Source organism: Hyaena hyaena, unplaced genomic scaffold (assembly GCF_003009895.1).
Source record: "Hyaena hyaena isolate Hyena2069 unplaced genomic scaffold, ASM300989v1 scaffold_306, whole genome shotgun sequence".
Lineage (NCBI taxonomy): Eukaryota > Metazoa > Chordata > Mammalia > Carnivora > Hyaenidae > Hyaena > Hyaena hyaena.
Window position 1 is genome coordinate 1,149,697 of NW_024080935.1, and position 27,786 is coordinate 1,177,482.

At 47.6% G+C, this 27,786-nt stretch overlaps 1 protein-coding gene and 1 pseudogene across 4 annotated transcripts; one reads left to right on the forward strand and one right to left on the reverse strand.

Moving 5' to 3' along the window:
- Positions 1–12,933: 12,933 nt before the first annotated feature.
- QPRT (quinolinate phosphoribosyltransferase) lies at positions 12,934–27,744 on the reverse strand. 4 transcript variants are annotated; one of them, XM_039247709.1, is made up of 6 exons: positions 27,692–27,744; positions 27,178–27,333; positions 26,992–27,078; positions 13,875–14,410; positions 13,411–13,542; positions 12,934–13,331 (listed from the first exon to the last, which is right to left on the reverse strand). In XM_039247709.1, exons 3-6 carry the CDS (start codon positions 27,002–27,004, stop codon positions 13,113–13,115), a joined length of 900 nt encoding a protein of 299 aa, XP_039103640.1. In that variant the 5' UTR covers positions 27,005–27,078; positions 27,178–27,333; positions 27,692–27,744; the 3' UTR covers positions 12,934–13,112. The 4 variants fall into 4 exon arrangements, with proteins under 4 accessions (XP_039103640.1, XP_039103638.1, XP_039103639.1 ...); XM_039247707.1 differs by having other exon boundaries at positions 27,565–27,713; XM_039247708.1 differs by having other exon boundaries at positions 27,558–27,713.
- Positions 24,473–24,725, forward strand: LOC120242175 (annotated as a pseudogene).
- Positions 27,745–27,786: the final 42 nt, after the last annotated feature.

A 27,786-nucleotide genomic window follows, 5' to 3' on the forward strand; every position in this document is an offset into this window, starting at 1 on the left:
AATTTCCTCTTTGTGGGCGGGGATTCCCCTTACTTTCTTGAAACCCAGTTGCACATTTTAAAGCATGTTTACTTGATTTTATGCTGAATTTCTAAATATTTCAAGGCGGGTATGTGTTTGTCAGGTTTTACCATTCACAATATCACAAAGCCCAGACTATTTCTTCCATTAACAACTTCAAATCTCTTCCAGCGTAAAACAATCAGCCAAGCCAACCACTACTTCATCCTTCACCACACGTTGCCTCGCACCTCCTGCCCACCCAGACTTTCAGAAAGGACTGTCTGTTCTAACCATCTATGTTTTCTCCTCTCCCCAGCAACTGCGCCCTGCTGCAGGCTTCCACATGCTGCCAGCATACCAGAGAAGCTGTTGCACCCAAATCACGGCCTGCATGTTTTAATGAAAGGGCACTGGGCAGCCTCCTGCAGGCAGCATGAGACATTTTGATTGTTTTCTTGACACATTCTCTTTGCTTGGCTTCTGTGACTCCACACACATCTGACTTCCCTTTCCTCCCTCTGGCCTTCCTCTCTGACCTTTTGTTGTCTGTGTTCTTCAGAGGTCAGTCCTGGAGTACTTTTGTTCTCCGACACACTTTCCTGGGCAATCTCACTCATGCCTGGGGCTCCACCTGCTGCCTCTTACCTGACAATCCCTGAGTCTCCACCTCCAATGGGGGCAGATACTTAGATCAGAGATTCTTGTTCCCCTTCCCCCCACCCAGGTGACACTTGGCAATGTCAGGAGACATTTTGGGTTGTAACATCTAGGGAGATAGTACTGGTATCTAGTGGATAGAGACCAGAGAGCCTGCGAAATATCCTACAGCATACAGGAAAGCCTTCCACCGCCAAGAATTACCTGGATCAAGTGTCAATACTGTGAAGGTGAGGAAAACCCTGATTGAAGACCATCTGGGAGCAGGCTGCCAGCCCTCACACCACCAAAGGCAGTGGCCAAATAAAAAGCCAAATGAAGCAAGTCTGTGGGTCACATGTGCTTCATGAACCATCAGCTGGAGATCACTTTTTAAAATATTTAAAATTTTTACTTTTAGAGAGAAAGAGTGCATGAGTGGAGAAGAAGGGCAGACAAGAGAGAGAATCTTAAGCAGACTCCATGCTCAGCGTGGAGCCCAGTGTGGGTCTCAGTCCCATGACTCTCGGATCATGACCTGAGCTAAAATCAAGAGTCAGGCACTCAACTGACTGAGCCACCCCATCACTCTTCTTTTGTATTTTAAGATTTTATTTTATTCATCTATTTAAAAAATGTTTAAAAAAATTTTTAAATATTTTTATTTATTTCTAGGATAGAGAGAGACAGTGTGAACAGAGGGAGGGTCAGAGAGAGAGGGAGACACAGACTCTGAAACAGGCTCCAGGCTCTGAGCTGGCAGTCAGCACAGAGCCCGACACGGGGCTCGAACCCACAAACCGCGAGATCATGACCTAAGCAAAAGTCGGACGCTTAACCGACTAAGTCACCCAGGCGCCCCTAAATTTATTTTTTTTTTTAATTTTTAAATGCTTATTTATTTTTGAGAGGGGGGGGGTATGTGTGAGCAAGGTAGGAGCAGAGAGAGAGGGACACACAGAATCCGAGGCAGGCTCCAAGCTGTCAACACAGAGCCGGACTCAGGGCTTGAACTCACAACCACAAGATCATGACCTGAGCCAAAATCAGACGCTCAACTGATTGAGATACCCAGTCACCCCTGAATTTTTTTTTAATGTTTATTTATTTTTGAGAGTGAGAGAGAGACAGAGTGTGAGCAGGGGAGGGGCAGAGAGAGAGGGAGACACAGAATCCAAAGCAAGCTCCAGGTTCTGAACTGTCAGCACAGAGACCAAGGTGGGGCTCAAACTCACTAACTGTGAGATAATGACCTGAACTGAAGTCAATGCTTACCCAACTGAGCCACCCCGGTGCCCTGAGCTCTCTTTTTAAACAGACTTAAATATGTGCCTGGGAGTCTCCTGAAATGGGAATGGAGGATCCTTCCTTGTCTTGGCCTTTGGTGGTGTGAGGCCTGGCAGCCTGCTCCCAGATGGTCTCCAATCAGGGTTTCCCCCACCTTCACAAGTATTGACATTTCACTCAGATAATTCTTGGTGGCGGGAGACTTTCCTGTATGCTGTAGGATATTTAACAGGCTCTCTGGTCTCTATCCACTAGATACCAGTACTTGGTATCAACACGTCTCCGGAGACAAGGGAAACAAAAGCAAATATGAAGTATTGGGACCTCATCAAAATAAAACTTTCCGCACAGCAAAGGAAACAATCAGCAAAACTAAAAGGCAACTGACAAAATGGGAGAAGATATTTGCAAATGACATATCAGATAAAGGGTTAGTATCCAAAATCTATAAAGAATTTATCAAACTCAACACCCAAAAACCAAATAATATGGTGAAGAAATGGGCAAAAGACATGAATAGACACTTCTCCAAAGAAGACATCCAGATGGCCAATCAACACATGAAATTATGCTCAACATCATTCATCATCAGGGAAATACAAATCAAAACCACGATGAGATACCACCTCACACCTGTCAGAATGGCTAACATTAACAACTCAGGCAACAACAGATGTTGGCAAGGATGCAGAGGAAGAGGATCTCTTTTGCGCTGCTGGTGGGAATGCAGACTGTGCAGCTACTCTGGAAACAGTATGGAGGTTCCCTAAGAAATTAAAAATAGAACTACCCTACAATCCAGCAATTGCACTACTAGATACTTATCCAAGCAATACAGGTGTGCTGTTTCGAAGGAGCACATGCTCCCCAATGTTTATGGCAGCACTATCCACAATAACCAAAGTATGGAAAGAGCCCAAATGCCCATCAAAGGATGAATGGATAAAGAAGATGTGGTATATATATACAATAGAGTATTACTCAGCAATCAAAAAGAATGAAATCTTGCCATTTGCAACTATGTGGATGGAACTAGACGATATTATGCTAAGCGAAATTAGTCAGAGAAAGACAAATATCATATGACTTCACTCATATGAGGACTTTAAGATACAAAACAGATGAACATAAGGGAAAGGAAGCAAAAATAATGTGAAAACATGGAGAGGGACAAAACATAAGAAACTCTTAAATATGGAGAAAAAACAGAGGGTTACTGGAGGGGTTGTGGGTGGGGGGATGGGCTAAATGAGTAAGGGGCATTAAGGAATCTACTCTTGAAATCATTGTTGCACTATATGTTAACTAACTTGGATGTAAATTTAAAAATATAAGCAATTAAATAAAAATTATAAAAATAAAAAAATTTTAAAGAAATGATCCAAAATGAAACACACAGAGAAAAGTTTTTTTTAATGAAAAGCACATTAGTGTGGTGCGGGATGGCCTCAGGTGGCCTAATATGTGAAAAACTGGAGTGAAGGAGAGGAGAGACAGAGGGACATGGGAAAAATATTTTAAGATATAATGGCTGAATAATTTCCAAGCTTGATGAAAATTATAAACCTACAGTTACAAGAAGCTCAACAGATCTCACCCACAAGAATCTATATTGAGGCACACTGTAATCAAATTGCCCAAAGGAGCACCTGGCTGGATTAGTCAGTAAAGCACACAACCCTTGTGCTCGGGGTTGTGAGTTTGAGCCCCACAGCCCCACATTGAGTGTGGAGATTACTTAAAAATAAAATCTTTAGGGATGCCTGGGTGGGTGGCTCAGTTGGTTAAGCATCTGACTTCAGCTCAGGTCATGATCTCATAGTTTGTGAGTTCAAGCCTCACGTCCAGCTCCATGCTGGTGGCAAAGAGCCTGCTTGGGATTCTCTCTCTCCCTCTCTCTCTCTGCCCTTTCCCTACACTCTCTCTCTCAAAAATAAATAACCTTTAAAATAGATGATAGATAGATAGATAGATAGATAGATAGATAGATCTTTATAGAAGCTCCTGGGTGGCTCAGTTGGTTAAGTATCTGAATCTTGATCTCAGCTCAGGTCTTGATCTTGGGGTCATGAGCTCAAGCTTTATGTTAGGCTCTGTACAGGGCATGAAGCCTTTTCTACCAAAAAAAAAAAAAAAAAAAAAAAAAAGGCATAGCCCAAATTCATAGATCCAGAGAACAGATTGGTGTTTGCCAGAGGTGGGGGGTGGGCAAAGCGGGTGAAGAGTGTCAAAAGGTACAAACTTACAGTCATAAAATTAACAAATCCTGAGGATGTAATGTACCATGTGGTGTCTATAGTTAACAATGCTGTAATCTATATTGGGAAGTTGCTAAGAGAGTAGATCTTAAAAGTTCTCATCACAAGAAAAGAAAATTGTGACTATGTGTGAGGATGGATGTTAACTAGACTTCTTGGGGTAATCACTTTGCCATATACACAGATATTGAATCATTACATTGTATACTTCAAACTAATATACTGTTATATATTAGTTACATCTCAATTAAAAAAAAAAGTGAAGGCACAAAAGAGACATTTTCAGATTTACAAAAGATGAACCCAAAAAGGCTCACACCAAATGAAAATACGAAATGACATCCTTCAAGCAACGGGAAAATAATCCTAGAAGAAATTTGGATTTACAAAAGGAATGAGGAGCATCAGAAATAGTAGATACAGGGGCGCCTAGGTGGCTCAGTTGGTTAGGTGTCCAACTCTTGATTTCAGCTCAGACCGTGATCTCATGGTTTGTGAGTTTGAGCCCCACATCAGTCTCCATGCTCACAGTGTGGAGCCTGCCTGAGATTCTCTCTCTCTCCCTCCTCCGCTCTCTCTCTGTCTCTCAAAATAAATAAGCTTAGAAATAGGGGCACATGGCTTGCTTGTTGGTAGACCATGTGACTCTTGATCTCTGGGTTGTGAGATCAAGCCCCACGTTGGATATAGAAACTATGTAAAAATTTTAAAAATCTTAAATAAATAGCACACATATGGAGATGTATGTATACATATATATGTATATATGTACAGATGTATGTATATACATACATATGACTTATTTTCTTATTCTTTAAGTACTTTTCAAGGATAATTGATTTTTTCAACAAAAAGAATAGCATATTGTTGGGGGTTGAATATATATAAAAGTTACATACATGACAATGATAACATAAAGGCAAAGAGGGGAGAAATGGAAGTCTATAGCTGTAAGGTTTTTATACTATGTATGACGATGTGGTGTAAAGCCCCTCAAAAGCAGACTGAGATAGGTTAAAAATGAATGCTATAAACACTAAAGCAACCCCCCCCACACACACACACACATACAAGCAAAGAGCTATAGCTCATAAGACAACAAAGGAGAAAAAAAACATAAAAAAATACCTCCAACAAAAGGCCTAAGAAGGGACTCTGGGTGGCTCAGTCGGTTAAGCATCTGACTTCAGCTTGGGTCATGATCTCATGGTTCATGAGTTCAAGCCCCATGTCAGGCTCTATACTCATGAGTTCGAGCCCCACGTCTGGCTCTGTGCTGACAGCTCAGAACCTGGAGCCTGTTTTGTATTCTGTATCTCCCTCTGTCTCTGCCCCTCCCCTGCTTGTTCTCAGTCTCTGTCTCTTTTGAAAATAAATAAACATTGAAAAAAATTTTAAGGCAACAAAGGAGGAAAAAGGGAACAAAGAAAAAAAAAAACAAGTAGCAAGATGACAAAATCAATTCTAACCATACCGATGATTACATTAAACATTAATAGTCCAGGCTAAATTGGAAAGGAAGAAGTAAAACTGTATTTTCGGAAGACACGATCTTATATATAGGAAATCCTGGGGCTCCTGGGTGGCTCAGTCGGTTAAGCATCCGACTTCAGCTCAGGTCATGATCTCACGGTTCATGGGTTCGAGCCCCACATCAGGCTCTGTGCTGACAGCTAGCTCAGAGCCTGGAGCCTGCTTCGGATTCTGTATCTCCCTCTCTCTCTGACCCTCCCCTGCTCATGCTGCCTCGCTCTCTCTCAGAAATAAATAAAAACATTTTAAAAAGTAAAAAAAAGAAAATCCTAAGGAATCCACAAAAAAATCATTATAACCAATAAATAATTTTGACATGGTTGTAGGATACATAATCAACATACAATATATATAAGTTCATGAAAAGATGTCCAGCATCATTAGTCATTAGGGAAATACAAGTCAAAAACGCAACAGGGGGGCGCCTGGGTGGCTTAGTCGGTTAAGCGTCCGACTTTCGCTTGGGTCATGATCTCGCGGTTCGTGGGTTCGAGCCCCGCGTCGGGCTCTGTGCTGACTGCCGGCTCGGAGCCTGGAGCCTGTTTCGGTCTGTGGCTCCCTCTCTCTCTGACCCTCCCCTGCTCACGCTGTCTCTCTCTCTCTCCTAGAAATAAATAAAAATATTAAAAAAAAAAACGCAACAGGACACCACTTTACACACACTAGGATGGCTAGAATAAAAAAGACAACGATAAGTAGCAGTGAGGATGTGGAGAGATTGGAACTCTAGTACATTGCTAGTAGGTGTGTAAAACGATGGTACAACAGCTTTGGAAAGCAGTTGGCAGTGCCTCAAAGAGTTAGGTATTGGGGCTCCTGGGTGGCTCAGTTGGTCAAGCACTGGACACTTCATCTCGGCTCAGGTCTTGATGTCAGGGTTGTGAGACCAGTCCTCCATGCTGGGTGTGGAGCCTACTTAAAAAAAAAAAAAAAAAAAAAGTCAAGACTGACCCAGAAATTCTCTAGGTGTATATACCTAAGAAAAATTGAAAGCATAAGTTTACACAAAAACCTGTCCATGAGTCTTTACAGCAGCATTATTCATAATGGCCAAAAAAGTGGAAGCAAAACATATGTGCGTTAATGATGAATGGAAAAACTAAATGTGGTCTACTCACAAAATGAAATATCGTTCAGCCACAAAAGGAAATGAGTTACTGATGCGTGCTACAATGTGCATGAACCTTGGAAATATTCTAAGTGAAGTCAGTCAGACACAAAAGGCCATATACTGTATGGTTCCATTGAAATGTTCAGAAGAGGAAAATCCATAGAGACAGAAAGTAGAATAAAGGTTGCCAGTGGCCGAGGGGAATGGGGAATGGGTGTGGGGTTTCTCTGGCAGATGATTAAGATATTTGGAAATTATATAGTGGGGATGGTTTCACAACTCTATACATATACTAAAAACCACTAGGCTGAACATTTTGAAAGGATGAATTTCGTGGTACCAAATTACATCTCAATTTTCAAAAGTTAATACATCACGAAGAGGGGATTAGATCTGTTATTTAAAGTTGTATGGGGGTCCTGGGTGGATGAGTCATTTGAGCATCCAATTCTTGGTTTGAGCTCAAGTCATTATCTTACGGTTCATGGGTTTGAGGCCCGCGTTGGGCTCTGAGCTGACAACGTGGAGCCTGCTTGAAATTCTCTCTCTATTTCTCCCCTCTTTCCCTGTCCCTCTCCTGCTTGTATGTGCGCATGCTCTCTCTGTCTCTAAAAACAAATAAGTGAACTTCAGAGGCACCTGGATGGCTCAGTCGGATGGGTGACCAACTCTTGATTTTAGCTCAGATTAGGATCTTGAAGTTCATGGGTTTGAGTCCCAGGTTGGGTTCTCGGCTGATAGTGGGAGCCTGCTTGGGATTCTCTCTCTCCCCCCTCCCTCTCTCCATCCCTACCACGAGTACTCTTTCTCCCTCTCAAAATAAATAAATAAACTTAAAAAAAAAGTTAACAGAAAAAAAGTTTGGTAAGGACAACCAACAGAAATACTACCAATAAAAATAAAACTAACAGGGGTGCCTGGCTGTCTCATCGGGTAGAGCATTCGACTCTTGATCTCGGGGTTGTGAGTTAGAGCCCTACTTTGGGTGCAGAGATTACTTAGATGAGAGATAGATAGATAGATGATAGATAGATAGATAGATAGATAGATAGATAAAAGTTTAAAAATAATAAAACTTGGGGCACCTGGGTAGCTCAAATGTTTAAGCATCCTACTTTAGCTCAGGTCATTCTCTCATTTCTTGAGTTTGAGCCCCGTGTCAGGCTCTGTGCTGACAGCTCAGAGTCTGGAGCCTGCTTCGGATTTTTTGTGTCTCTCTCTCTGCCCCTCCCCCATTCTTACTTTGTCTCTCCCTCTCTCTCAAAAATAAATAAACATTTAAAAAATTTAATAATAAAACTAACAAAAATAAAGAAAAGAAAGTGTGTATTAGCTAAATTCTTTGTCCTTTATACAGGGAGTCCAGAGAGCTTTAAAAGCTATAAAGGATCATCTTTACAATTCAAGAGAGTCACCAGAAGAATTAAAAACAACTTCTTAAAAGTGGTTCTCTCCAGGGAATGGGAGTGCATAGAGATTTTCACTTCTTCATTTTATACTGCGATAACTGAATTCATCAACAAATGAAAAATAAAGGCAAGTGTAAATTAACTGTCAGAGAAGATATACGAAGCTTTTTTTGGTTCTTTTTTAATTATTGTATGCAGAGCGTCCCTGAATTGTTGCCACAGACAGGTCATGGAAACAGCTCTCTTGCACCTTCTCTGTCTTCCCCAATGCACTTTCATTCATTAGAATTAATTAGACTGGAATTTAAAAAATTCAAGTCTTGGTTTAGCCTCTGAAATCATTCGTCTATTTGGGCAGTCACTCTACCACAAATACAAAACTGTGTCAATACAGTCTTTTACCTAAAAAGCTGCCAAATCTCAGTATGTTCCCCTTCAGGCTCGTAACATTCGAGAAAACAAAGCAAATCATGCAAAAAATAAAAATGACATAGTTTCGGTTCTCGGTGAGAATACAGTTAAGGGGCTTTGGTTGTTGTTTGTTCATGTGGGAAGAATGATTTTTATCCAGCCTTTAAGAAATCAGCATCATCCTTCACTTACTGATAGATTATTCCAACAAAACTGCTTTCCTTTGGCTAAAAAGCAACCAAATATCAGGAAGCAAGTGGCTTGTGGGCTAGCTCTTTGTTGGTACTAAGGCTTTGGAATCTCGCAGCTGAATTGCTGGGAGAGAGGAAAAAAGGTTACCCAGCAACCCACCAAACTAGAGATATGTTTCAGTGTCTCTGCCTCTGATCATTTTCCAGGAGTGCTGTACCAGATTCCAGCGATCTAAAGAGCATTGCATGCCTGAAATGAAGAAAGCCCTCATCAACTGGCATAAATCTGAGGTATGCAGTGATCAGTGGAGACATTATTCACAGCTGTAAGGTCAGATTCCCTTCAGTACTTTGTAGATTGCTTTTACAAGCTGAGCTACTTAGGGCCTCAGAAAGCAGGTCTTAAAGTGTTACTGAGTAACTGCCAAAATGATCTATTACTCAAGAAGTGATTGGAACAAAGTCCAGAGGTACTGAAATATTTATGGAATTTTACCTACTATATTGTCTTGAAGGGCCAGCGATAAATTAATATATGTGTCCACACCACATAATACCACAGTGGGATCTTTTAAAGAGCCAAAGTTGAATTGCTTTCAGATACAGTTTGGTTTGCTAATAATCTCTTGCCGTTTTTAAATGCCTTCAGTTTCTAACTGGCCTTGGCACACTAAAACTCATGCCCACTGAGTTCGCTGATACCGTCAACCTGGTTTGACCTCTTGTCTTCCTGGACCCAGATCCCCTAGACTGAATGCCCCAGTTGGTGGATGGAGGGCTGGAAGAGCGATAAGAACATGAAAGAGGGGTGGGCAGATGGGCAAAAGGAAGCAGGGTGGATGGATTGATGAGTGCATAATAGGAGCCTTGGTAACCTCTGGAGTATACAGTGCCCTGTAAAGTCGCTGAGAGATCTTGAGCAGTTGGATGGAGATCTGGGGAGGGGAGTAAGCTGGAAAAGTGGGTGGTAGAAGGACTGTGGCACCCCTCTCCTCAGCTTTCACCCTTGAGCAGATGCACTGAGTATTCATAGCCTCCTTGGCTGTTCTCTTTGGAACCCGAAAGGAAGACGGAAGCAGAGAAAGGAAGGTGGTGTGATTTCAGTGCCCTCTGGTGGCCAAGAGGGGACTTGACATTTGGTATTCTTAGGTACAAATATTTTCACTGTCTAGACTCGCCCCGCCCCACCCCCATAGAATGTAAACTCCGGCAAGGACAGGGATTTTTGTCTGTTTACTCATTGTTGTATATATACTGTCTTGAATAGTGCCTGGTACACATTAGGTGTTCAATACATATTTATTGAACTAGTGACTGACAGATTTCAAACGCTGCTCCACCACTTTATTGATGTCTGACTTAACTTCATAAATCTTCAGCTTCCTCATGGGTAAAATAGAGCGCCCACCCCTCACGAGCACTGAGGGAAAGAGACCTACCTACCTGGGCTGAGCAAGGGCTCTCAGTCGATGGGTGTTCCCTGCTCACCCACCAGCCAGCATTGATAACACATTATATGCTGACTCCAGCCCTCAATTTGATGGGCACACTCGCCACAATGAGCATGGGCCTTGCAGGGCATGGGCAGCTTGGGGAAATCATCCAAACCCAATGCCAGGCTGGCCAGGCAAGAAGGAAGTGTACCTGGCAGACAGGGTGATATCAGGTGAGGTGTGAGATTTCTCTTCTTCCAATACTGCCCCCACCACCTCCCCTGCCCTCCCCACTCCCACAGCCACACCCAACTCTTCCTACTGCCATGAACCTATGGGGTGCCATCTGTCCTCTGAGCCTTTGCACATGCTGTTTCCTCTGACTGCATTCCCTTCCCTCCAACCGTATTGCTGCAACCCACATTCAAGACTCTGAGGGGCTGCATCAGCCTCCTCCTGGGCTCCCTGCAGCCAGTGGCCCCCTCAAACGCATCTTTGTGCAGTAGACTCGGTCTCAACTGCAAATATGCTTATCTCACTTTCCAGCTTCAGTCTGATTGTTCTTGGGACCGAGTCCAAGTCCTCTGACCTACCATCTTGTGGTCTGGACCCAGCCCAGATCCTAGCCATCTTGACTCTCTTGATCCCATCTTCAAATCTTCCACCAAACAATCCAAGCCATTTCCTACCTCTGAGCTTTGCCCTTGAAGTCCCCTCTGCCTGGAAATCCACTCCCTTGCAAGGAAGGCATGTGTTGGTTTTGCCTGCTCAGGATTCATTTCCTTTTCCTCTGGTAATGGAATCCCCTCCCAGCTCTTGGACGTGGAGGTGCCTGTAAGGCTGACCCATTTCGGGCTTCAAGGGTGAGCTTGAGACTCAGCCTGGTAGATTTCTTTTTTTCTGTCTTAATTGGGATGTGGTGAGTGCAGCACGCATTCCCCAGTTGGCCGCAGCCCACTGAGCTTTGTCTTATTCCAGCTTCTCCCATGTATATTATCAGCTTAGGTCCTGGAGGCTTTGAGTTTGAGATTCCTGGTACACTTCTCCCTTCTGCCTCTGTCAAGCTCTGATAACCTCCTGGATCCCAAGTGTTTTGCCTTCCCAATCCCAGCGCATCCAGGAATCCTGACTTCCTTATTTTGACACTCAACAGTGCCCCTGATTCTATCCATGCCCCTTCAGGTCTGGGGAGCTGAGGCTCAGAGATCTAAGTTTCCTAGAGCCAGGAAGTCTGCCTAGCTGAGCATGACTGTTTTCCCTGGAGAAAAGACGGGAGGACCCAGGGGTGGAAGTGCGTATTAAAGAGAACGGGTGCAGCCCCGGGTGGCACCACTGGGTTGTCCTGTGAGAATGGTCCCTTCAGATCAGGGCATCACCAAAGGAGTGGCTCACCACTTCTGCCCGGCATCTTTGCTAGATTAATGTCCACTGTGTGCTCTCAGCCTGGCCACAGCAGGCACTCAGTGCATAATTGGTGTGTGGATGATGGTGTTGGCTTCTCTGGGACTTTCACATGGGAGATGAGCTCATTGTTTTTCTGATCTGCTGCCTTCCCAGCAGGGGGTCTCCAGCACTGAGGAAGGGGGAAAGGGGTAGGTTACCTCCTTCAAGGCAGACTGGGACCCCCAGACTTCCTCTGGGAAAGGAGCTTTGCGGATGAGCTGCTTTTCTCTCCTGCTGGCAAAGGGCAGAGCAGGCAGCAAGTTCTCGGAGGGGAGAGGTAGCTCCAGACTAGAGCCTTTCTGGGAAAGTCACCTCAGGGGCCACTTTGCCCTAGAGAGCCCTCATGTCTTTTCTTCCCAGAGCCACGCCAGAAGGGTTAGAGAGAAGTGGGCCCCAGGCTTGAAGTGAGGGTAGAGTGGCCAAACCAGTGAGTCATACCTCAGGTGTGTGAGTGTGTTTGGGTAGCTGGATTTAGATTCTCTGCTTAGACCTCTGAGTCTTGACTTAGTAGGAAAAGAAGTTGATGTCGAACATGGACCTCTACATGCCCCATCCCCTACTCCCTCAAACTCTGCTCTGGCCCCAGCTGCGCCATGCCCACCCTCCTTTCCCGGCTAATGACAGCGCTAGGGGACCAAGACCTAAAGGGCCCTCGGCACCAAATGGCGATACATGGTGGACTCTTTTGGAAACCCCCAAAGCAACAGTCAAGTTCTCACCTCCTCCAAGGAGGTGGTAACAGTAGCCAATGGTGAGAGGGAACATACTCAATAACCAGTACAACATGGGCATCGACCAGGTAGAATGTTCTATCTGAATATCAGAACTGATGCTATACATCCTCAAGTATAAAATGCCATTGACTATAAAATACATGTGCTATTACTGGAAAAGAGACTTGTCAATTAAACTATGACCAATGCTTCCTTTATCACTTACAAGTTCTTTCTGGTATTTGTTAAAAGAGCTATCTTGGCCAACATAGATTGTCATCATGTTTTATCTACAAGCTTCATGCTAGGGACATGATGGCCGATGTGATTACTGATGCCCAGCTGACAGTGACCACTAGACACCATCGGTTAAAGACGCACTTTGACGTCGGAGAAGTGTGTGAAAAAAGGCATATCTTAGAATCGATTAACTATAAACTACTATGGTAATTTCTAAAAGTCCCTGAACACTTATTATGTGTTAATTATCACCCAAAGAAAGCCATAAGGTTGATCATTTATCAGACCCATTTTACAGAGGAGCAGAGGCAAAAATCAGCCCCTCCACCCCACACAGGCAGAGCCAGACTTCGGCCCGGGCTAACGCTGGGAGGGTCCTGTACTGCAGACTCGAGGGGCCCAAGACACCGCGGTATTTCACTGCCAGGGGCGCCCTCTTTTGCTTTAGGGCCGGTAGGCGCGGCACACTGGAGTGGTCCCTTCGGCAAACAGCTTGAGGGAGAAATCGAGGGCCGGGGCGGCCTGGGTCAGCATCCCCAGAGAGATGATGTCAATGTGGGGCCCGCAGAACTGAGGCAGGTTGGCTAGGGTGATGCCCCCGCTGGCCTCCACGCCCACACTCGGGAACCGGGCCTTCAGCGCAGCGGCCGAGGTGTGCAGCTCCTGCGAGACACAAGACGGCCGGGGGGAGGTGAGAGCGCGCCTCGCGGCCCCTTCCCGGGAAGCAGACCCCGCCTCTCACCTCAGGCCTGAAGTTGTCCAGCAGGACCAGATCGGCTCCTGCCTCGGCGGCCTCCACGGCCTCCTGCAGATTGCTGACCTCCACCTCCACCTTCAGGGCGAAGTCCGCCACCTGCCGGGCGCCTCGAACCGCCTGGCGAGTGGGGGGACGGGAGGGTGAGAGCGAGGACAGGGGCACCTGGCACCGGGCACAGTGGGGTGGGCCTGGCGTTTGAAGGGCCCCCGGTGGATAACGAGCTTGGGGTTAATGGGAAGACCTGGCATCGGAATGGCTTCTTTCGCCTCGTGGGGGGGGGGGGGGGGGGGGGGGGGGCACGTGAGGAGTCTCGCACCCCCAAGCCCCCACCCCCCACCCCCTGCAGGCACTGTTCACCCAGGTGTGGTCGGGGGGTGTCTGGCAGAGGGGAAGGGCTGTGGCAGGGAGGTCGGAGCGGGGCCCGGGCAGGGGCCCAGCCCAACACGCACCTTTTGCACCCCGCCGGCTGCCAGGACGTGGTTGTCCTTCACCATCACCAGTCCTCCCAGGTCGTAGCGGTGGGCGACGGCCCCGCCCACTAGGAGCCCGTACTTCTCCACCAGCCGGAAGCCCGGCGTGGTCTTCCTCGTGCCCGCCACGTGCCCGGCCCAGCCGGCCCCCCGGGCGGCCTCCACCGCTGCGGCCGCGGCGCTGGCAACCCCACTGCAGCGGGCCAGCGTGTTCAGGGCCACGCGCTCGCCCAGCAGCAGGCAGTGGGCGGGGCCCCGCACCTCGGCCACCTTGGCCACGGGCACCAGCTTGGAGCCCTCGGGGAGGAGCCAGGAGACCTGGCAGTTGACTTGGGCAAAGACGGCATCGAAGAATGGCCTCCCGGCCAGTACCCCGGGGGACTTGGCCCACAGCGCGGCCTGCGCGGGGGCTGCCCCCGTGACCAAGGCTGCGCGGTTGGGACCTGGGCAGTCCTCTCGGAGCCAGCTGTCTGCCAGGGCGGCCAGAGTGGCAGGTGGCAGCAGCAGCGCCAGGCCTGGGAGGGAAAGACAGAGAACGAGTTACATTTTGGCTGCCACTCTGGTAGTCAGGCGTGGTTGTCAAAACACGTGGTTGTAATAACCACTGGGGCGCCTGGCTGGTTCCGTCTAGGGGGCCTGTGACTCTTGATCTCTGGGTTTCCAGTTGGAGCCCAGTGTTAGGTGTAGTGATTACTTAAAAATAAAACCTTAGGGGGAAAAACTTTTAACAACCAACTAAATTGGGGACTAGCCAAACAGGGTGAAGATGTGGGGGTCCTGGAAGAGGGGCTTGAGGGCGGACAAGGTTGTCAGATTAAGCAAATAAAAATTCAGGGCACCTAAGTTAAATTTCTGACAAGCATCACATTTTTTAAAACAATTTTTAAAAAATTTTTTTGAAAGACAGAGAAAGACAAAGCATGAGCAGGGGAGGGGCAGAGACAGAGGGAGACACAGAAACCGCAGAGCAAGTTCCAGGCTCTGAGCTGTCAGCACAGAGCCCGATGCAGGCTCGAACCTAAAAACCACGAGATCATGACCTGAGCTGAAGTTGGACGCTTAGCCGACTAAGCCACCTTGCCCTCCCCCCACTTTTTTAGTATAAATATATCCTAGGTAATATTTAGAACATACTTATACTTAATGTTTATCTGTTGATTATCTGAAATTCAAATTTAACTGAGTGGCCTATATTGGATGTGGCAAATCTAGTGCTAGATCAGCAGCTATTTAACAACTGGAAGAGAAGGCACATGAAGTCATGTGCAGCCTTTCCAGTCTGCCTGGCATAGAAGGATCAGTTATGAGTGGAAGCCCCCAGAAGAATGTGTGTGATCCACAGCACCTGGTGTTTTACAGCTGGAAGATCAGCTTTTTACAGATGTGGAGGCTAAGGAGAGGCAAGTCAGCTGAGGTCACATGGCAAACTGGCAGCAGAGTTAGACCCACCAGGCCTTATGGTCACGGCCATTTGTCCCTCCACCTGTGCTCTCTCGCTTGGAGACTTCCTCCCACGCCTGATGTTTCAACAAACTGTCCTCTCTCTAGAGATGGTACAAGAGGAAGGTGCAGGGGGAAATTGGGTTTGAGCCCCTTGCTCTCTGAGACACAGCTTCAGGAGTGTGGGTAAGTCCTTTCCCTGTAAAAAGGAAAAAGGGTTGTGGACAAGGTGGTACTTCCGGCCAGCGGCTAAGGCCCCTAATGTCTGTTGAATGAGTGGGTGACGGCAGAGGCCGAGCTCGGGCACAGTGCGACATCGCCATCTGTCGGCCAGGAGAAGACAAGGGCAGAATTCATTTCCCCTCCAGGGGAGGCAAGAGAAGATTGGCTAGCATGTTGGGGGGTTTTGTTTTGCTTCCTTATTTTGCTCCAAGTTGAAGTTAAGACCAGGCATTCTGGTTTCCTTTACTCTTGCAATGAGGCCCTTCTTGCCCAGCCTTTCTTCCCCAAAGCCAAGCACCCAGTCTTCACACCATGCCCTGCCCTGCCCTGTACCCTCACGCTCAACAATTCCACCTGGCCCTCCTTTCCCACACCCTGCCCCAAGTGGCTTCCATTCCTCACTCAGAACCTTCTGTGCCCTGGCGGGTACCGGGAGCAGTCAGTAAAACCAACAAAGACATAGTTCCCATCTTCACTGTTCACCATCCAGAAAAGGCCAGTGGACATATAGCAGAGATGTGGAAGGCCCCATGCCATCCATGCCAGGTGCAGTGATGTTTGCTTTTTAAAGTGAATCTGAGGGGCGCCTGGGTGGCTCAGTCGGTTGAGCGTCCGACTTCAGCTCAGGTCATGATCTCACGGTTCATGGGTTCGAGCCCCGCATCGGGCTCTGTGCTGACAGCTAGCTCAGAGCCTGGAGCCCACTTCAGATTCTGTGTCTCCCTCTCTCTCTGACCCTCCCCTGCTCACGCTGTCTCTCTCTCTCTCAGAAATAAACATTTAAAAAATAAAAAATAAAAATAAAGTGAATCTGAATCCATCCCCTCGTGAGTATATAGTAAACCAAGCTGTGAGAAAACCCTGCAATGTAATTCTCTGGGGCAACAAAGAAAGGAACCAAGCACTGACACACACAATAGGGACACATTTCAAATGTGTTATTCTAAGTAAAGAAGCCAGATTCTAAAAGCTACATGGTATTTGAGTTCATCCACATGACATTCTGGAAAAGGCAAAACCACACCAAGAGAACAGACTGGTGGTTTCCTGGGGGTGGGGGAGGGGCGGGCCACAAAGGAGCAACCCCCGGGGAGTTTTTGGATGGGACTGAACTATATTTTGTCTCTGAAGGTGCCTACACCACTGACGTGTCTGTCAAGACTCACGGAACTATACACAACAAAGGGTGCATTTCACTCTCAGTAATTATACCTCATTAAACCTGACTTTAAGACAATAAAAAAGTAAATCACTCTCCTGCTTAGATCCCCACTTTTCACTGTATCAGTTCCAGCTGACGCTTCTCTCCAGTTTTTCATTTATTCCTTCGACAAGTCCTTATTGAGTACCTGCTCTGTGCCAGATAGTAAATACTGGGTGACAGAGTGGGCAGCTCTTCCTCTTAGCTTTCAGGCCTTAGCCTATGTTGTTCCAAGCTTGTGCCTCTGCCTGCAAGTCCCTTCCCTTCCCCTCCGCTAACTCCTCCTCCGCCTCTACTCCTCTTTAGGGTCTTAGCTATCAGTTCCTCAGCAGGGGGCTCTTGCACACCTCCTAAATCAGGCCACGTGCTCTCTTGATTCCTTGTCTATTGTTGTCTCCTCTCTAGGGACAAAAATGTGTCCATCCAGAGAGTTTACTGCCCTGTCTCAAGTGTCTAACACACTGAACCATACAAATGTGCTGCTTTTATAGGTCAAAAATGATCAAATATTGGCAATTTCATATTGTTTAGCTTCATACTCGGTGCTCAATGATATTTATCCAAGCAGAAAGGCAGCAGAGTAAGAGGAACCAGAACCCAGACTCTGGGGCCACATGGCCTGGGTTCCAATACTGCCTTGGCCGCCTTCAGCTAAGGGATCTTGGGCAAGTGACTGAATATCTCCAGGGCCTCAAAGCTTCCTCCTTTGTGACAGGGATAACAAAAATAATCACCTCACAGGGTTGTATGGAAATTAAGTGGGTTAATATTTGCAAAACCCTCAGGAACACTGTCTGGCGCATAGCAGATGTGTTTGCCAAAGGATGGCTGAACACTTACCAAGGGTCGTAGGAGCAAAGATGAAGAAATGACTAAGCGTCCATGAGGAAGGGGAAGGTGGTTTTAGTGGCCTTGAAGGATGAGTAATGTTTTCCAGGCAGAGTTACGAGGTAGGGAGGGGGTGGGGGAACATTTCAGGCTGAAAAAGCAGGTGTTCAAGGCTCAAAAGTAAGAAAATAGAGAAAGTTTGTAAAGGAGGACTTCAGGAGAGAAAAGGGATGACCAGAGTGAAAAAGGACTGAATTATTTAGCGGAGCAATTTGGACAGATCTTGGGGCCATCACAGAACATTAAACAAGGGAATTCTTATTATTTTCTAAGATTTTATTTCTTAGTACTCTCTACACCCAGCGTGGGGCTCGAACTCACAACCCTGAGATCAAGAGTCACATGCTCTAAGGGCGCCTGGGTGACTGAGTCGGTTAAGCGTCCGACGTCAGCTCAGGTCATGATCTCACCATCCATGAGTTCGAGCCTCACGTCGGGCTCTGGGCTGACAGTTCAAAGCCTGGAGCTGCTTCAGATTCTGTGTCTCCCTCTCTCTCTGCCCCTCCCCCACTGACACTGTCTCTTTCTCTCTCAAAAATGAATAAACATTAAAAAAAAAGTAAAGAATCACATGCTCTAGCGACTGAGCTAGAGAATTATAGAATTATGATTTTGTTCTAGAAGAGTACCTTCAGCTAGAGAATTATAGAATTATAGAATTATGATTTTGTTCCAGAAGAGTATCTTCAGCCAACAACTGGAGACCGGTTGGGAGGCAAAAGGAGGCTGAGGCGATTGGCCAGACAAAAAGAGACAAAGCCCTGAACTTGGGCAGGAACCGTAGGAATAGCAAGCAGGGGCAGATGTGAGAGCTGTAGAATCCACTGGAATTAGCAGCTCATGAGAAGTAGAAGCCTTGGGTTTCTGCCGTGGGTAGTTGAAAACTGACATAAGGAGCCGTTCAGGGTGGAGGAGGATGGGGACAGCAGAAATCAGCAGCCCGCGTGCTTGTGGTGTGCCCGCCGTGGGCACCGCGCTTCTCTCCCGCTGTCTCCTCTGAAACCCACCGTGGGGAATTATTGGCATTTTGCAAGTTCAGAAACTGGATGTCCAGGCACTTCCTGCATCGTGCCCTGGTGCCACGGCTTATAAATAAGCAGCAGAGCTGAGGGGAAAGAGTGATTTTGGCTTTGCAGATGTTAAGGTTGAGCTACCAGCAGGAAAATGGGCGTGACCATATCCTGGTGGTGGGACCTGGAGTTCAGAGAGACAGCGGGTGAGGGATGGGGATTTTGGAGCCACCAGCAGACATGGGTGATGACTGAGCATAGCAACAGGTAAGATCTTCAGGTCAGGTAAGAAGAGGAGGGCTCTGGGGTGCCTGGGTGGCTTAGTCGGTTAAGCGTCTGACTTTCGCTTGGGTCATGATCTCGTGGTTCGTGGGTTCGAGCCCCGTGTCGGGCTCTGGGCTGACTGCCAGCTCGGAGCCTGGAGCCTATTTCAGAGTCTGTGACTCCCTCTCTCTCTGACCCTCCCCTGCTCACGCTGTCTCTCTCTCTCTCTCTCTCTCTCCTAGAAATAAATAAAAATAAAAATTTAAAAAAAAAAAAAAAAGAAGAGGAGGGCTCTGGGAAGCACCAGTATTTAAAAAGAGAAGCAGCACCAGGAGGGAGTGGGCGTCTGGAGCCGAGGGTTTCAAGAAGTAGGATGTGAGCAGAAGCAAATAGAAGGAAGGCTGCAAATGGGCGTAAGACATAGCAACTGGGAGGCCATTGCCAGGCAGTCTTAGTGCTGGGTAGTGGAGGCAGAAGCCACAATGTCAAGGAGTACATGGGAAAAGAGGAAGTGGTGGTGGTGGGTGTGACCACTCTTTTTGGCAGAAGCTGATAGCAAGGGCTCTACCTGGGGAGCTTTTCAGATGTCTTGCTGCTCAGCCCCAGCCCAGACCAACCGAATCAGAATCTTTCCGGGTGGGTCTCAGGCATCCAAGTTTTGGAAGAGCTTCCCCTGTGACTGAGATGCACCTAAGGGTTAAGAACGAATGCTCCAGGGCACCTGGCTGGCTCAGTCAGTAGAACAAGTGACTCTGGACCTTGGGGTCATGAGTTTGAGTCCCACATTGGGTGTAAAGATTATTTAAAAAAAAAAGAAGAAGAAGAAGAAGAAGAACCTATGCTCACTTGTACTCACACAAGTCCACACATCCTGCCTTCATTTATATGAAATGTCCAGAGGGGTGCCTGAGTGACTCAGTCACTTAAACATCCAACTTCGGCTCAGGTCATGATCTCGTGGTTCATGGGTTCAAGCCCCATGTTGGGCTCTGTGCTGACAGCTAGCTCACAGCCTGAAGCCTGTTTCAGATTCTGTATCTCCCTCTCTCTGGCCCTCCCCTTCTCACACTGTCTCTCTTTCTTTCAGAAATAAATTTTAAATATATATATATATAATATATATATTATTATGAAATGTCTAGAAAAGGCAAATCAAAGAGGCAGACATCAGAATAGTGGTTGTCCAGGGCTGGGAATGAACTCCAATTGGCATGGGGTTGTACTGGAGTGATGGCAATGATCTATGGGGATGACTGGACAATTTGGCAAATTTACTAAATTCACTTAGACAAAACAACCAAGAAACAATGTGCTGCCAAAGGGCAGGGGCGCCTGCGTGGCTCAGTCAGTTAAGGATCTGACTCTTAAGCTTATCTGACTCTTGATCTCAGAGTCTTGATTTCAGGGTCATGAGTTCAAGCCCCACATTGGGCTCCATACTGGCTGGGGAGCCTACTTAAAAAAAAAAAAAAAAGGCAGGAACCACCTTGCACCCCAGTGAACTCTGGGCACTGAAAATCAGGAAGAAAGACAACCAGATACTGGACGTTCATGACAGGAGAGCACACCACCCAGCAATACTCTTGCCCAAATAGGTAACCCAGAGTAAGAACAGACTTCTTGATGCAACCACTAATTTACAAGAAAACCAGAGGACAGAGGAGCATGTTAAACTCTACTATGGGAATACAGCCAGCAAAATTCAGACCATAGGAAACTCTGCCAGAGGACAATCTAATTTTTTCAACAAATGCATTGCAAGAAAAATAAAAGATTAAAAGAACCTTAAGACAGGAGCGCCTGGCTGGCTCAGTCAGTAAGGCATGCAACTCTTGATCTTGAGATCGTGAGTTTGAGCCTTATGTTGGGTGTAGAGATTACTTAAAAATAGTATCTGTAGGGGCACCTGTGTGGCTCAGTGGGTTAAGTGTCTGACTCTTGGTTTGGGCTCAGGTCATGATCGAGCCCCAAGTGGGGCTCAGTGCCGACAGCGTGGAGTCTGCTTGGGATTCTGTCTCTCCTCTCTCTCTCTCTGCTCCTCCCCCTGCTCAGGGGCTGGCAAGCAAAAATCTCTCTCAAAATAAACATTTTTAAAAAATAAAATATTAAAAAAGTTTTTTAAGGAATCTTAAAACACATACTAATCAATTGCAACATATAGATCTTGTTTGGATCCTAATTCAAACAAAGTGAAACCAAATTAGAGTATTAATGAGACAGTTGGAAATTTGGACACTGACTGGATATTTGATGAAATTGAGGACTTTTTTTTTAAGTTTATTTGTTTTGAGACAGAGAGAGAGAGCACAAGCTGGGGACAGGGGCAGAGAGAGAGGGACTGAGAATCCCAAGCAGGACTCGACTCCACAAACCATGAGATCATGAACTGAGCTGAAATCAAGAGTCTGATGCTTAACCAACTGAGCACCCAGGTGCCCCACATTAAGGGAAAAAATTTTTTTTAAATTTCATTATAAAGAAAAGTTAGCTGTGATCGTTGTATTGTAGTTGTAATAAAAAGAAACGTCTTTATCTTTTTTAGAAAACATATGTCAAGATGTTCATGTATAAAAAGACTTGAGAGCCGATTTTACTTTAAGGTAATCCTGAAAGGTAGAAAGAAGTGGTGTGGATGGAGCTGGGTTGGCAAAAAGTTGGTGGTTGTTGAGGCTTGTATGATGGGTACATGAGGGTTCATCATATTTTTCTGTTTACTTTTGTGTATGTTTGAATTCTTTATAATGGAAAAAGTTAGGAAGGGAGGGAGGGAGGAATGAAAAATGAGAGAAGGAAGGAAAAAAAGAGACAGCATCCCCATTTGATATAGGGTCAAGGAAAGTTGTGGGTTATTTATTTTGTTTTGTTTTTAAGTAGGTTTCACGCCCAGTGCGGAGCCCAATGGCAGACTTGATTGAACTCACAAACTCGAGATCAAGACTTGGGCTAAGAGCAAGAGTTGGGGGGCACCTGGATGGCTTAGTCGGTTAAGCGTCCGACTTTCACTTAGGTCATGATCTCACGGTTCGTGGGTTCGAGCCCCGCATCAGGCTCTGTGCTGACTGCCAGCTCAGAGCCTGGAGCCTGCTTCGGATTCTGTGTCTCCCTCTCTCTCTGACCCTCCCCTGCTCACCCTGTCTCTCTCTCTCCTAGAAATAAATAAAAAAATATTTAAAAAAAAAAAAAAAAAAAAAAAGAGCAAGAGTTGGATGCTTAACCACCTGAGCCACCCAGGCACCCCAAGGAAAGCTTTTTTAGGATGAGTAAGGCAGTCCTGCTCGACCTTGGCTGCACCATGGCATTATCTGGGGTGCTCTGCAAAAGGCTGATGCCTTGGCCGCCTCCCCTCCCACCCGGAGATCCTAACTAGTCTGCAGTGTGGTAGCATAATTCCAATTTGTAGCAGAGCTGAGAGCTTCCGAAGTGCAGGAAGAGAGTCATCACTACCATCCATCCGTACCTCCCATATGCCAGGCAGCTGCCCCATTGCCACAGGCCTGGCACATTGTCACAAATCTTACCCCCAGTTCCTCAAGCTAGAGCTCATTCGTATTTACAGAAGGCGATCTGAGACTCAGAAATGTAAAGGAAACCACCTACAGAGCAGAGCCAGGAAATGATAAAGCTAGACAATGACCAGTGTGGACCCAGGCCTTCCCTCTCCAGGCCTGGTACTTTGGGAACCCCACGAAGCCTCCCCCAGCAGGGGGGAGTCTTTCTCTTGGAGACTTTGAGATCCACCGTTTGGCTTGTGTATCACTGAATCAGAATGTTACCAGCTCCGTGTTCCCTGTTCCCTTTGTGAAAATTAAACGAATACCTCTGGTTTGCTTCAGGCCACCCCCTCACCGGCATTTCCAACCAAAGGGATTCCTGAGGGAAACAGCTGTTACTGAAAGGAACTTCAGAGAAGAGAGGGCTGTTTTTGCTACTGCCTGAGGAGACCTTGCTAGAAACTACCACCCAGGGGGGGCAGCTGTAACACCCGGCCCCGCCTTCTGAACTTGCTGTTGTCGTGTGTAAAAGTTCTCTTGAGGGGCGCCTGGGTGGCTTAGTCGGTTAAGCGTCCGACTTTCGCTTAGGTCATGATCTCGCGGTTTGTGGGTTCGGGCCCCGCGCCGGGCTCTGTGCTGACTGCCAGCTCAGAGCCTGGAGCCTGTTTCAGTCTGTGACTCCCTCTCTCTCTGACCCTCCCCTGCTCACGCTGTCTCTCTCTCTCTCTCCTAGAAATAAATAAAACATTAAAAAAAAAAAGTTCTCTCGAGACGCCTAGATTTCAGAGACTATAATTTTATCCCGTGGGATGTAACTTAGATCTCTTCATTGGTTGTCCCGAGTTTTATTAAACTGATATCCCGGGGCACCTGGGTGGCTCGGCTGGTTAAGCGTCTGACTTTGGCTCAGGTCGTGATTTCGTGGTTCCGTGAGTTCGAGTCCCACATCGGGCTCTCTGCTGAGCCACCCGGGCGCCCCAAGCATCAAACTCTTGATTTCGGTTCAGGTGGTGATCTCACAGTTCGTGGGTTCAAGCCCTGGGTCAGGCTCTGCACTGACAGCATGGAGCCTGTTTGAGATTCTCTGTCTCTCCTTCTCTCTCTGCCCCCTCCCCTGCTCTGTCTCTGTCTCTCTCAAAATAAATATTACCAAAAAATAGTCAGGACAGGGGTGTCTAGCTGACTCAGTTGGTAGAGTACATGACTTTTGACCTCAGGGTTGTGAGTTCGAGCGCCATGTTGTGGGTAGAAATTACTTTAAAAATAATATAAAATAACAGCTAACACTTTCACCGTCCTTCTGAAGCACTGTGCCAAGCATTTTATATATAGAGACATATGCAATCCTCACAACAACCCTTTGAGATAGGTTCCATTATTTCCCCCATTTTACAGTTGAGGAAACTGAGGCACTGAAAGGGCAAGTAACACCCAAAGCTGACAAAGTTCACACAACTGGGAAGTGGGGAGTCAGGACCATAAACTCAGGCAGGATGGCTCCAGAGTCCCCTCACTTACCCCACCACACCACACACTGCCATAATCTCACACTAAATTATATTTTTTAATTGCCATATGTGTATTATGTCAACATTCAGAGTTCTGCAAACCACGCCCACGGGTCCAGGGCTCTTCGCTGCTATAGAAGGAACATCCTGGATTGGGGTGTCAGAAACACATTGATCCGGGGGTGCCTTGGTGGCTCAGTAAGTTAACCATCAACTCTTGGTTTCGGTTCAGGTCACAATCTCATGGTTCCTGAGATCAAGTCCCAAGCTGGATGCCACGCTGATAGTGTGGCACCTGCTTGGGATTCTTTCTCTTCCTCCTCTCTCTCTCCCTCCACTTCACCAATGTGTGTGTGTGTGTGTGTGTGTGCGCGCGCTCTCTCTCTCTCTCTCTCAAAATAAATAAACAAACAAAAAAGGAAACACCTGGGTTGGAATCTTACTCCACCACCTACACACTGAGCGACCTTAGGCAATTTGCTAACTTCTCTGAGAGTCAGTTTCATGCAGAAATCACAGGGCTTTTCTGGAGGCGAAGACCTGCCCACGAGACATGCCCCTCACGAAGGACCTCTGCCCTCTGTCCCCCGGGAAGAGGAGAAGAGGAAGCACAAGAAAAAGCACCTGGCGCGGCGCCCCAACTCCTACGTCATGGACGTGAAGTGCCCAGGACGCTACAAAATCACCACCATCTCCAGCCATGCACAGATGGTAGTGTTGTTTGCTGGCTGCTCCACTGTCCTCTGCTCCTTACAGAACAAGCAGGGCTTACGGAAGGACGTTCTTTCAGACAGAAGCACCACTAAAAGCCCCTGAATCAAGATGAGTGGGAAACTATCCCAATAAGCAGATTTGGGATTTAAAAAGAAGGAAAGAAAGAAAGAAGAGACAAGAGAAGAACTCACAGGGCTGCAATGAGGAGGGGGTAAGGCGACTGACAAAGAGGGCCCTGAGCCGATGCCTGGCCAGATGGCTCTGAACCCAGGTGTGTGACCCTGGCAGCTTCATTCTTCCATCTATTTATTTGTTGATCCATTTGGCTAACGCCAGATGGAGACAGCGGCTGGTGAGCACGGCAGTTTCTAGATAAAGTTTTTTTCTCATCCCCTTCTTTCCCTAGAAGAGGGAAATGACCTCCAAATAGGGCCAAATGGGACCACCCATCACACGAGTGGGAAAACTATACAGAATTTCAGAGCCATCAAAGGGTAGGGGGCTGAACCGCAGGAAGGGGCCAAACGGAGCAGGCCTTGAATGACAGAAAAGAGGTCAATAGGCAACAGGAAAATCACTTAAATCTTTTGATCAGAAGTCACTTTGATGTTTACATATTTAAATTGTGCCTAGAGTTCTTGAAAGATGCAAGATGGGAGGCTGTTGCAACAGTCTGGGCAAGAAGAGTGGGCTGGAGATGTGTAGGTGAGAGCGTTGCCCCCAAAGCTGTAAGAGAAAGCACAGCACGGGCACCCTGCACCCAGACTGGCCTGCTCGGGCCCCACCTTGCTCACACCTTGGCCATGTCTGATTTCTCCACCTTTGTCCACGAACCTGCCACCTGCTTCTGCCCCGACTCTGTCCTCGGCCCCCCTTTCCCCTACATCCCAGCTTTTGCTTCACCCCTTTGATTTGTCTGCTCCCTCCTGGCTTAGTTCCTGCGGGGCACTGATCAGCGCCAGCCCTTCTGACTCAGCCCAGAGTGCCACCAACATCACGTGAGTGAAGGCAGTGAAACAAAGGAAGCCTCCACCCGCTGCTCCCCAAGGGGAAGTGGGAACAGAAAAAGAAGAGGTTCAGGTGATGCTCCGGTGAAGGCAAGTGCATAGGATGTGGCAGCTGCCTGGATATTGGGGCTTCTGGTCCATGTAGGAGGGTGGTGCAGTAGGGACAGAATGGAGCTGATGTGGGGGGAGGACTTTGAGTCTGACATGCCAGGGAGATGTCCAGGTGCAAATGGACCCACAAGGCTTCCAAAGATGAAACTAGGGCCCAGGGACGGCTCAGAGCTGGGGAGACAGACGTGGGGAATCAACTGGCATAACTACACTGACTGGTTTGTGGGTAGCAGGCACTTGGTGAGTATTATCTCATTTAATCCGAACCACAACCCAAGTGAAGGCAATGTTTTCACTTCATCACTGAGGAAACCGAGGCACAGTGGGGTGAAGCGTTCTGTCCGAGGCCACACGGTTAGCAGGTGGCAACCATAGGACTCGAACCTAGGCTTTGACTCTGAGGTCATTTCTAAGCCAAAGGGTGGCTTGGACCCCCAAAAACTAGTTCCACAGCCAAGCCAGAGGTGGCAGGTGTGGGGGGGCCAGCAGATGCCCCGGAGCAGGGCAGGCAGGTCAGAGCTGGGGAAGAAACAGCCCAGGGAGAGCAAAGGAGGAAAAAATGCAGAGAGCTCAGGAAGGGGCCTCCTGACTTCAGGCACTGGCCACATACCTTCCATGAGTCTGTCTGTCATTTGTGAGCTGGGAACTATTATTGGCATCCTACAGATGCAAGGATATGAGGATCTGAGAAGTCAGGTGACTTGCCCTAGGTCACACACCCTGTGCCTGGCGAAGCCCAGATTCAAACAGGAGCCTTTTGACTCCAGAGCCTGGCCCCTGTCGTCATGCACAGGGCCTCCTTAGCGACAACACCCCCACCCCAGGCGGAATCACTGAGCTCCAGACCCTTCCCCCACCTGCGGCACAAACGACCGGACTTTGCCTCCCCTCCTCCTAGCCTGCTATGTAGGGGCAAAGTCCGGGGCTGCTCCCCAGACTCGGCCTCCTCCAGACTACCCTGACCTTTCCTTTCCTGGGGCTCTGGCCCCTTTCTGCCCCCAAACTCATTGGGGATCATAGAAAGAGAAAGAAGGGTGAGAAGTGGACTTCTGGAGACAGTAGAAGAGCTTGGGGTTCAGAAAGGTTGGAGGGTGATGGGGGAGGGCAGAGAGTAGTTGGGAGGGAGGAGAAGGCGGTTGAGGGGGGTAAGGGACTGAGATTTGTTGGGATGGGGAGGGAGGCAGGAGAGGGGACGTGGTGAGGCACGGACAGGGAAGAGAGGCCTGGGAGTCTCCTTTACCTTCAGGGTCCATGACTGCTTGGAGCTGCAGAGCTGGTGTGTACAATGCTCAGATCCCGCTTCTTGGAGGCCCCAGAAGGGGTGGGGCTGCCAGACAAAGGAGGAAGGGGCTGGTCCAGCCAGCCCTTCCCAAGTGCTCTGGGGCTCCCGCCTGCCCTCTCCCAGGACCCCTGGGGCTGCACATACCTTCTTCCACTTTCTACTGGACTGGAAGAGCTCTTGCTTGTGTAACTCAGAAGTCCTCTCCTCTCGGAGCCAGGCACCCAGTTCCCTCCGCACACCCAACCTTCCCCAGGCTGTGAGGCTGCTGGTGACAGCTGGAAAGCTTCTTTGAGGAGTGCACTGGGAAAATCATGGGTTTGAGTCCTAGGTTCAGATCCTAATTCCCTCCTAACTCCCAATGCCTTTTACTTTTTTCTGCCCCTCAGTTTCCTTGGTTCTAAAATGGGATCATTCCTCCCGGTGAGTTCAACTGATAATCCAGGGAGAAAACTCTGCAGGTGACACAGAGCACAAAATCAACCCTTGCCTTCCTTGCCCTCCCCTTCCCGAAGTCTGTTTTTCACCTCGAACCTTGCTTGCCTCACTCTAGTCCGGGCCTCCAAACTATTTTCTCCTAGATGCCATTTTTATTCCTGCTTCTCTTTTAAAGGCTCTTTGCGGCCTCCTGCAAGTCCTTCATCCTACGTCCAACCCTCACATTTTGGTGTTCTCTAGGTGCGGTGGGACTGCTTCTCTTTTCTTCCTCAGCACAAGGCTAAACTACATTTCCCAGCCTCCTTTGCACTGAGGCCA